Genomic DNA, 11,665 nt, shown 5'->3' on the forward strand with positions numbered 1-11,665 from the left:
ATTTTTGTTTCAGATTTCATTATAACTTGATGGGGAATAGCCCAAAGCTAGTTTTCACAAAGTTTGTATTCCTTAAAATGGATTATTAAAGAAAAATAATCGTGAAAAAGTGACGATTTTAGCGACTAAAGGTGGGTATTAAGTTCGAGTTCATCCGCTAAAAACGTAATTTTTTCACGATTACTTTTCTTTAATAATCCATTTTAAGGAATACAAACTTTGTGAAAATTTGCTTTGGGCTATTCCCTATCAAGTTATAATGAAATATGCAACAATTATGTATAATTTTATGCAATTTTTTAATGATTTAGTTTTCACTTTAAGGTAAGTACTATGTTCGCTTTTCGAGTTGAAATTTTCGCGGTTACTTTATTAAAATACTTCAATATAAAGCAGATAAATTAACTCAATTGATACGCAGTTTCTTGTTCCTCTAGATTTCGGCAAGACTTTACAAGAATATGTTTGTTTTCATTTATATTTTTGATTATTTCATGAAAAGTAATCGCGAAAATAAAGTAATTTTCAACTCGAAAACGGAACATAGTACCCACCTTTAGTGAAAATATGACTATTTAAGCGGCCAAACTCGAACTTAATACTCACCTTAAACTCAAACTTAATACCCACGTTATTAAGTTAGAGTTTAGCCGCTAAAGGTAAGTACTATGTTCGCTTTTCGCGTTGAAATTTTCGTGGTTACTTTACTAAAACAGTTCAATATAAAGCAGACAAATAAACTAAATTGATGCGTAGTTTCTTGTTCCTCTAGATTTCGGCAAGACTTTACAGGAATAAGTTTGTTTTCATTTATAATTTTGGTTATTTAAGGAAAAGTAATCGCGAAAATAAAGTGGTTTTCAACTCGAAAACCGAACCTACCCTAAAAATCGTAATTTTTTCACTAAAGTGAAAACTAAACCAGTAAAAAAGGCATACAAGTATACATTTTTGTTTCAGATTTCATTAGAACTTGTTGGGGAATAGCCCAAAGCAAGTTTTTACAAAGTTTGTATTCCTTAAAATGGATTATTAAAGAAAAATTATCGTGAAAAAAGTACTCGAAATTTGTTTTTATTTTTTTGTAATACTGCAACTACCTGTGAATTATTTTATCATGTGTGAAATATGTCAGAACACAACATAACCATATGTACACACGAACCCACACCTACATCTACAATGGGCAAGGTTGCATAAAGCGTATTTTTTAGTACTAAAACCACAGTTGCATACTGCAGGGCATTTTGAAAGAGATGTTGTTGAAATCAAGTAGGAAGATATGCCAGATGGTACTCACTTTTTTCATTGATGTATTAATTAAATACCCATAGAGAAAATCCACAATTAAAAGCACAGACAAACGAAAGGGTTTTTGCCCACGCATCTAGTTTTTGATAAGTCTTTTTCGAGGAATTTTCAATGTTGACATCAAATGAAATTAAATTCAAAAATCAGCTATTAATAATTAACGTAAGCCTTTGTTTTGCCATTGAGAAGCCGGTTATTACACATGAAAAAATCAATTTAAAAATCAATTTACGCGTTATGAGACTGCAAGAAAACCCCTAATTCCAGCACTGTTTAAAAAAATTCGTACTTTTTCGTACTGTGATTCTACAAAAAAGTACATTATTCCACTCAACCCTCAATGTAGTCATGGCTGACAATTACGAATCATACAATGCTTGACGCCAAACATATTTCTGCCATTGTTAAGTTCTGACTGTAAACGCTTACAATTTTGTCAAAGTGAAAAAGAAAACAAAAAATAAAAGACAAAACCTAGTGCAGTGGGGTCAAAATGAATGGCTTCAAGTTTATAAAAACCACTTACAAAGATCAAAAAGAAATTGTTCGAGTTAATTTTAATGGTGATCCCTACAATTCGTTTGTAGCTGAAGGTATACACAGAGACACAATAACAAAAACCAACTAATAGCCATAAATAACATAACGCGTTTGTTTCAACCCATTTTTTTTTCTTGTATATCATTTCAGTGAAAAAGACCTATAATATACCACAAAATGCTGATATTCAAATTCTGACCACAGATTTTGTTCTTAAATCTGATATATTTGGCGAATACGTGGGACAATATATTGATAACTTAAATTTTGTGTTGGATATCAAAGTGACAAGTAAATATGCAATATAGTAATAGTGATGGAATATTTGTTTCACAGCACCAAAAAAAAAAAAGCAAAAGCCCCAAATCTCTAATGCGCATGGCATTTGCTCATTTTTTGGCAAACATATTATTATTATTGTTGTTCTATCATTAAATGGTATTTAATTATTCGCCATTACAGGTCCGGTTGCCATAAGGGCTCAAGATCCGGTTCCCATTAGAGTACAGGAGACAGTGCCCGTTGGAGATCAAGACCCAATTTTAATTGTTCCAACACCAGATCCTACAGTTTACGTGAAGCCAGAGTACAGTAATGATGATGACGATGAGTATGAAGATGAAGGCGAGACACAAGACAATGATTTTCTATCAATATCTCAAGCCTTTACTACTAGCTACTATAATCCCTCCGTGACATTGCAAGAACTTCCTGGAAGAGAGGTAAGTAGCTAATGGATTAGCGCAATAAATTGCAGTTATAAAGTAGATGGCATTTGCAGGAAATAAGAAGAATTCGTGAAATTCAAGATATCTTGATGCAGCCAAGATTGGAAAATAAACATAGGACACGAATAGCAAAAGCGATAATTGGTTATATACAAAATAGTGATCCAAATGTGAAGTAAGTAATTTATATTGAAGGGTAAATATATGTGAAGTAATCTCTAAACTACAGCATCCATCCTTGTTTGCTGGATACACCCAACATTTACCCTGACTATATGGAGCCACCGTGGTGCAATGGTTAGCATGCCCGCCTTGCATACAAAGGATTGTGGGTTTGAGCCCATTTTCGACCAAACACCAAAAAGCTTTTGAGTGGTGGATTATCCCACCACTGTAATGCTGGTGACATTTCTAAGTGTTTCAAAGTTTCACTGCAATGTGGAACGCCGTTCGGACTCGGCTATAAAAAGGAGGTCCCTTGTCATTGACCTTAACATAGAATCGGGCAGCACTCAGTAATGAGAGAGAAGTTCACCACAGTGGTATCACAATGGACTGAATAGTCTAAGTGAGCCTGAAATATCGGGCTGCCACTATACCTAACCTACCTTGACTATTGCTCTGAGTAGATCAGATAACAGGTTGCAACCTACAATGTATGTTAAGCTGCCACCATTTTGACACATTTTCGTGCAATGGTTTACTTATTCGAATGCATAGTCCATTAGTCCTTAACTTTCCCTTTAAAATGGTTCAAATAGAAAAAATTCATCCAATTGGCACTAGACGCCATGAAGTTGAGTGTAAAAAAATTGTTTAGCCATTCATGTTTTACACATGCTTTAAATGACGATGCCGTGTTTCTTGGATAAGCCGCACGTACATTGACGCGAGGCGAGGATCGATGGCTACTTTGGTGGAAAGTCATCAACGGTCACAGCTCCCATTACTACCATTTGTGATGCCAATTATTTGTCCGTCCGTACTGTTACATTCTTTTGCCTGGCTTCGGTTAAGTGAAGAAGAAATTTTTGGTTCTTTGTCAATTTTTTCCTTGGGAAATTTTCTCTTTCTATTTCTTTTGCTTTGTGTAGGTCAAAAAACTAGTTGCAATCTACAATGTTATCATCCGGCATTTGACCCATTTCCGTGCAATGTGCTACTTATAAGAATCCATAGTCCTTAACTTGCTTTCTAAAATGGTTCAAATAGAAAAATGCACTTCATTTCAAGTATTGGTTTGGTTTTTAAAAAATGCAATCTTTGGCCTTTAACAAAGGCAATAAATATTAAAGACACCCGCCGATCAAACTTATTTTAATTTATCTGCATTTTAATCATAATTTCAGGTTAGTAAGGGAGCATTTTTTGCAATTAGCTCAAACCATAGTGGAAATATTCCCATCGGAATTACGAGAAACCTATTATGTGCCCTGTGTCAATGGCAGGGCGGCATTGGGCAAATTATTTGATGCCTACCATAATGCCAGGACACAATTAAGAGCGGCAGGCTTAATACCTCCAAGACGTAGCCTTATTAATACCGATGACTATTGCAGTAAGTATATTAATATATGTTAATTCAATTAAACGTTTTTCTTATAGGAGGAAACAAAAAATACATAAATCGGACTATTCGTATAATCAAGTTTGTACCAAAAACGTTCAAGTAGACTGTTAATTGAAAATTTCGGGTTTAGAAACTGACTTGAATCAAGCTTTCTTTGTTGGATAAAATCTACGAAATGTTTTATATTTATAAATACCCAGTAATAAGAACAGTTGGAAGTTCTTCTAACGGCACAACTTTAAAACTGTTCTTTATAAATCCAATTTTTCCTCGTTCGCTTATTTGATATTTTTAAGGAGTAATTTTAATTTTTTTGTATAAAATAGATTAAAAAGAGAGTAAGAATTAATAAAATGGTACAAATTATTTAAATTTTGTCGAAAACAAATTCTAAATCCATTCTAGAAAAATTGCAAATTATTGAAAATATTTGACAGGCCCATATTAAATTTATCGTTTCCGCGCCAATGTTTCCACTAATGAAATTTATGTTGGTCAGAGTCGACTAATTGATTTTGAATTTGGCGAAAAAATGTTAACATCGTAAAACGAAAAGTACTATTTGTATTTGATTAATAAGGACAAAATTGAAACGCATTATTTTATTTATACTTTTTAGGCTCTCCTAGAATGCTTAATGACTCTGAATCTCGGGACCCTTATTCTGACGGCCGGCTCTTCGTACAATATTTACCAACACCTCAGGTAAGAAACAATAAGAAATTGTTTAATTTATTAAAAGAAACAAAAACATGGTTTTTATTACAGGAAATTTGCCGAATTCGTGATGTTCAGGAAATTCTCAAAATACCAAAAATAGAAAATAAACATCGGACTAAAATAGCGAAGGCAATAATAACCTATATACAGGAGACTGATCCAGAGAGAAAGTATGTATATTTTTTATAATTATAATTTAAATTTAAAAATCTAAATATAACCAAAGGTGTACAATGATTTTCAATCCAGGTCGACTTGTTTTAATCTGCTATTTGGACTAAGTCCATTGATTTATTTTTGTTAAAAATTTAGAAAAGTGTGCTAAAGAGGATACATTGAATTATTTACTTAATTGATTTTTAATTATTAATTTTTAAATTAAGATTCTACCAATTTTCCTGTAAGGGATAATCTTATAAATCATAACCTAGAGCTTTACACTCATCCATTAATACCTAAATGTATGTATGAGCCCATGATTGATATTAATAGCGAGAGCAAATGTTTTTATTATAAGCGTAAATATACGAGATTATACGCAATGTGAAATGCCGGAATTCTGATAAAAAGGGGTCCCTTCTCATTGAGCTAAATATAGCATTCATTGATAAGGTAGAAGTTTACTACTTGTGGTATCGCTATGGACTGAATAGTCTAAGTGAATCTGAAATAACAGGCTAATAAGTCGAAAATCCAATTTTTAAGTAACTGTGTCTCTTTAAAATGTATCTTAGAAGATAGGTCTTTTGATTTTTAAATATGCGCTGACTGTGGTGCAATATTTATAGAGTGATCAAAATTGTATTTCTATAGAAAATTTTGTCAAAATTCTATTTCTATAGAACATTTTGTCACAATTTTATTTCTATAGAAAATTTTGTCAATATTTTATTTCTATAGAAAATTTTGTCAAAATTTTATTTCTATAGGAAATTTTGTCAAAATTTTATTCCTAAGAAGATTTTGTCAAAATTTTATTTCTATAGAAAATTTTGTCGAAATTTTATTTCTATAGAAAATTTTGTCGAAATTTTATTTCTATAGAAAATTTTGTCGAAATTTTATTTCTATAGAAAATTTTGTCGAAATTTTATTTCTATAGAAAATTTTGTCGAAAAATTTTTTCTATAGAAAAATTTGTCAAAATTTTATTTCTATAGAAAATTTTGTCGAAATTTTATTTCTATAGAAAATTTTGTCGAAATTTTATTTCTATAGAATTTTGTCAAAAATGTATTTCTATAGAAAATTTCATCAACATTTTATTTCTATAGACAATTTTGTCCAATTTTTATTTCTATAGACAAATTTTTCAAAATTTTAATTCTGTAAACATTTTTTTCAAAATTTTAATTCTATAGAAAATTTTGTCAAAACTTTATTTCTATAGAAAATTTGGTCAAAATTTTATTTATATGGAAAATTTGGTCAACATTTTATTTCTATAGAAAATTTTGTCAAAATTTTATTTCAATTTTAATTCTATAGAAAATTTTGTCTAAATTTTAATTCTATAGAAAATTTTGCCAAAATTTTATTTCTATAGAAAATATTGTCAAAATTTTATTTCTATAGAAAATTTTGTCGATTTTTTATTTATTTATTTATTTATTTAATCAACCAACGCCCTTCTGGACAACATGTTGATAGAAATTCAATCAATAGAGCTCTAGTATTCCAAATAAAAACTTAACCTTATAATTAAAACGAAACTAAAAAAAAAACTTAAAATTAAAATCCTAACGCACAACCCTTTATACATAGCAAACAAGAAATTAAAACGCATTGAGTTTGAAATTCTATAAAAAATTATTTCTATAAAAAATTTTGTCGATATTTTATTTCTATAGAAAATTTTGTGCTTATTTTATTTCTATATAAAATTTTGTCAAAATTTTATTTCTATATAAAATATCAAAATTTTATTTCTATAGATAATTTTGTCAAAATTTTATATCTATAGAAAATTTGTGGGGTACCTCTTTTTGTAGGAATATTGTGCAAAGTATTAAGAATTCTACCAATCTACCAGACAGTAAAAATCTGTCATTTTTTGTAGAATTCTACCAACTGATTCTAAAGACAAGATAGACACAAGAAATTAAATTTAAAAAGAATAATTTAACCAGATTTGCAATTTTAAGATTTTCCTTTCAAAATTATTCGCTTTTATGAAAAATAGTCCTGGGTTTTTAAACCGATTTTCGAAAAACCCGTTTTTCATCACTCTAAGAGGTTAGTAAGAATGTCCGTCCTGGTATACGTAGAGTGATGTTTCAAATTAAATTTAAAAATAATTTTTTAGTCTAACAATCTCTAGATTATATTGTATATTTTTTGTTTTTACAGAATTACAAGAGAAGAGTTTATACAATTGACCAAATACATTGTTGAGATTTTTCCCTCAGAGTTAAGAGAAACCTATTATGTACCATTTGCAAAGGGACAATTACCCAAGGGTAAATTATATGATGCCTATAATAATAATAGAACTCGTCTAAGGGCTGCTGGTGTAATACGTCGTCGTGCCAAAGCGGATCCGGATGATAGCTGTAAGTTATTACAAAGAAACCCTCTATTGTTCTACATATATTTATAAACATTTTGGTTTTCTCATTATATTCAAAGCCATGGACAATTCCACCCTATATGATGGGGATAGTGGCCAATTTACTTTTGACGAGAGTGAAATAGAAATTCTAAAGTATCCTGAAAATTCTTCATGGGATGTGGTAGAAACAACGTGGACAAAATCACATCGCTATAGACAAAATGAATTGCACAATGCTAAAATGAATATATTGGATTATATTGATAAATATAAAGTACTACAGAATGAAAAGTGTCATGAGCTGGTAAATACTAATGACATTTTTTTTATTAAAGTTTTCAAATATTCATAAAATATTGTATTTTATTTTCCAGATTGGAATCGATTATAAAATGTTATATCCCAATGCAACAGATATTTATAATTGGAGAAATTATTATTATAAAGTTATGGATAAAACTAAAAATATGAAAGATAGCTGGATCAAGGATATGTTTAAAAATATTGAAGAAGCTGACTGCAATGACGAGGAAGGTTGGTGTTTCCTAAAATAATTTTAATCGAATGTCTGTAATTAATCAAATGTATTGTCTTGCGTTTAGATACCAAATTAGCTATTGCTTTAATGTTGGTACCGTATATAGTACCAAATGCGAGAAGTAGGCGAAAACAAGAGGTCCAAGAAGAGTTCATACAACATGTTCCGGTAAGATATTTAATCATTTGGTCCCCCCCTCCAGTGTAACATATGTGAAAATTCTAAATCCGTTTTCTTCAATTACATTCCAGACTGATCCCTTTGGGGACGAAGATGAATGCCAGCCTGCTGTAAAACGTCTAAAAATCGAAAATGATCCAAAAATTTATTTTATAGCTGGTAAAGATAAAATAATCAGTCATGCCTATGCTGATATCGGAGGCCTAAGAATGAAATTCCAAAATCCCCTGAAAGCTGTGGAAGTTTGTTTCCAATGTTTCATGACAATGAATCTGAAATATCCCAGGCCGTGTTTCTATGTCTGGATATTTATTCAACAATTAATTTTTAACGTAAAACATGATGCAATTTTGCCCAACATTACAACTCTCATCAATGATTTAAATAACGAGTAATACTATTGATTTATATGTAATTATTTATTTATGAAACATCAATAAGTATTATCGTCATATGACTGTTACATGATACTAGAGCAAAGTGTAAATTTTTCTAAATATCACAATATTTTCATTTAAATTTAAGACTTAGCATATTCCTTTTAATTTTAAGAAATTCTTTTTGTATAAACTAAGTCTACGTTTTAAGTAAATAGTACGTCATATTGGCTTTGTTATATATTCAAATATATATAAGAACAAGAATATATTTTGTTTCGATTAATAATGGAATTTATTGAGCAGTTTTCTCAATCTTGGTGTATGAATGAAAGTTGGAAAAATGATCATGAAAAACATAAAGTGATGTGCTACTGTCACAGAAAAAAGAAATTTTTTTTTTTTTGCATATTATATATTTTTTCGGAGGAATCGATGTCACGGTCACCACAGTTGGTAGCATTCTACCCAAAAGGTAGATTTTTTACTGCTTGGTAGATTGTTAAAATTTTAGTGTTTTGGTAGAATTTGCAATTCATAAAAAGAAATAAAATTTTTACAAAATGTTCTATAAAAATAAAATTTTGACAAAATTCTATAGAAATAAAATTTTCTATAGAAATAAAATGTTGACAAAATTTTCTATAGAAATAAAATTTTGACAAACTTTTCTATAGAAATAAAATTTTGACAAAATTTTCTATAGAAATAAATTTTGGACAAAATTATCTAGAGAAAAAAATTTGACAATATTTATAGAAATATTTTTTATAGAAATAATATTTTGACAAAACAAGATTTTTTTGTTTGGTAGTTTTTTGAAATAAAATTTTGACAAGGTTTTCTAGAAATAAAATTTTGACAAAGTTTTCTATAGAAATAAAATTTTGACAAAATTTTCTATAGAAATAAAATTTTGACAAAATTTTCTATAGAAATAAATTTTGGACAAAATTATCTAGAGACAAAAATTGGACAATATTTTGTAGAGAAATAAAAATAAAATTTTGAAAAATTTTTTATAGAAATAATATTTTGACAAAACAAGATTTTTTTGTTTGGTAGTTTTTTGAAATAAATTTTTGACAAAGTTTTCTAGAAATAAAATTTTGACAAAGTTTTCTATAGAAATAAAATTTTGACAACATTTTTTATAGAAATAATATTTTGACAAAACAAGATTTTTTTGTTTGGTAGTTTTTTTGTAAAATTTTCTCCAAATTTTGATAGATTATTTTTGGCGCGAGTGGCAACCGTGATCGTTGATCTTGTGCATTTAAGGGTTAATGAGTGTTAAATTTTAGTTAGCAAGAGTATTATTTCAAAAATTGAGTATTATTTAAAAAAATACAAAAATTGTACATAAAGATGCTTCATACTTACCGTTGCTATCTATTCAAAACTCAAATACAAAAATTTTGATTTCAATTGTTTATTTGCTTTTCAGCTAAAATCATAAGAATTTCAAAAATTCTCAAATTTTATTAAATGGTACATAAACAACATGTATCATCCACAGATTCAATATAAATATTTTGTCTTATTTGCCGGGACAAGCTAATCCAAGGAGTCCTGTTTTTACTCAATGTATTTGGGAAGTTCTGAATTTAAACCCAACTATCGTTCCTCCATACTATAAAATAGGTTCGAAACATTTTATTTCGAAAAAAAAACTATATAGAAACAATAAATGGAGGCCTAAAATACAAATAAATTGTGGCATATACGAATGATTTTTTTTCTTTAGTGACATCTTCATCAGCCCCAACTACGCATCATCGTCGTATTCAATAGAGAAATATGCCTGTGTTTCATCCGACGAGCTAAGTTGTAATGCCCTTGGATATCCGTAGCCAGAATTCAAGTTTTCGCCATGACCTCTATTACACGACTATGGCCTATTGTGCTTGGGTATTATAGAATGACAAAGTCAGACAGATGTGGGTTGAACACTTCCAACCTGCTCCTGCTGGCAGTGAGTCATGCTGGTTTCACACCTATTTGTTACTGTAGTGACATAATACGAAAATCAGCTTGTACTGAGGGCAAACTAATGCCTGACAACCGGTTTTGAACGTGAAATGAAATGTTCACCGAATATGCCTCTTAATAAATCCATTGTTACTCGTGCTGAGTGGAATGAGGCAATTGAAATGTCTCCAGCAAGCCAAGCTCTTTTATTTTGGGAAAAAAAATTCGATATCGTTCCACCGTAGCGCTTTTTAATACTTCTTAACGTACACTGATGTGGCAGCCGCTGGCCAGTGGGCGGGATCCATCGGCTCAATCTGGTACGAAGAACCCGCGCCGTGAGATTGGCCCAACTAAGATCAGCCAAGTGCCGCCGGCTCAATTCCTACTTATCAGTGATTGGTAGCAGCGTAGCCGACGTGTGTCCCATCTGTAATCAAGGGCCACATGACACTCGTCACCTTTTCGCTTGCTCAACTAAGTCTACGCGTCTCACCACCAGATCACTCTGGATCCCATTCCATCCCATTCTTGTCTCAGAGTTTCTTAATCTGGCTACAAATTTAACTAGCTAAGCCTAGAACAAAATGGATGAAACTACATTAAAATTGTTACAACAACAATACTTCTCAACGTATCTTCCACCCACCGTTGCCGTTGTTGGCTCTAAAGAGCATGCCGGCCCTGATTGGATGAGTTTTCATTCTATGGACTTAGTTAACAAGGCCACTTTAACCCAGATATGCCGACCGTACTACATGTAGTACACCTGTTATGTTCAGGTTTCTGCGTTTACAGTGCTTTACATTTTCTAATCTACTTGTTGGTGTGCTACAGAATATAACGGCCCGTCGGCATATCTGGGTTAAAGTACATACATACCAGGTGATGTCGAACAAGTACAACGAAATCTTTCCACGCCAATCACTGTTTAGGGCCACAACAATATTTTCGAAGTCCCAGAATATAAAGTCTTAAAAGTTAGTGATAGATTAGGTTTGATGTAATAGAAAATTTTTTCAACGATGAAGTAAAAGAATTAAAACCTTTATCAGCAATATGAATATTTCAGCCCGACTTAGACTATTCAGTCCATTGTGATACCACATTGATGAACTTATAGCCGAGTCCGAATGGCGTTCCACATTGCAGTGAAACCAATTAGAGAAGCTTTGAAAC

The 11,665-nt window shown here is 30.7% G+C and overlaps 1 protein-coding gene across 1 annotated transcript; it reads left to right on the forward strand.

The window, feature by feature from the left end:
- The first annotated feature begins 1,669 nt into the window (after window positions 1-1,669).
- On the forward strand, window positions 1,670-8,782 carry LOC142232255 (uncharacterized). The gene is made up of 12 exons (XM_075302993.1): window positions 1,670-1,904; window positions 2,002-2,142; window positions 2,314-2,573; window positions 2,633-2,754; window positions 3,929-4,137; window positions 4,769-4,854; window positions 4,918-5,039; window positions 7,219-7,421; window positions 7,498-7,724; window positions 7,795-7,954; window positions 8,023-8,126; window positions 8,210-8,782. Exons 1-12 carry the CDS (start codon window positions 1,805-1,807, stop codon window positions 8,531-8,533), a joined length of 2,058 nt encoding a protein of 685 aa, XP_075159108.1. The 5' UTR covers window positions 1,670-1,804; the 3' UTR covers window positions 8,534-8,782.
- Window positions 8,783-11,665: the final 2,883 nt, after the last annotated feature.

This window comes from Haematobia irritans, chromosome 3 (genome assembly GCF_050003625.1).
Source record: "Haematobia irritans isolate KBUSLIRL chromosome 3, ASM5000362v1, whole genome shotgun sequence".
In the NCBI taxonomy this organism is placed as follows: Eukaryota; Metazoa; Arthropoda; class Insecta; order Diptera; family Muscidae; genus Haematobia; species Haematobia irritans.

What these genes read in the sequence shown, in the direction of transcription:
- LOC142232255 (XM_075302993.1), top strand. Translation starts at nt 1,805, where the DNA reads ATGAATGGCTTCAAGTTTATAAAAACCACTTACAAAGATCAAAAAGAA. An exon ending in AATAGTGATCCAAATGTGAA is followed by an intron (nt 2,755 to 3,928) that starts GTAAGTAATTTA and finishes TCATAATTTCAG; the next exon opens with GTTAGTAAGGGAGCATTTTT. An exon ending in GAGACTGATCCAGAGAGAAA is followed by an intron (nt 5,040 to 7,218) that starts GTATGTATATTT and finishes TTGTTTTTACAG; the next exon opens with AATTACAAGAGAAGAGTTTA.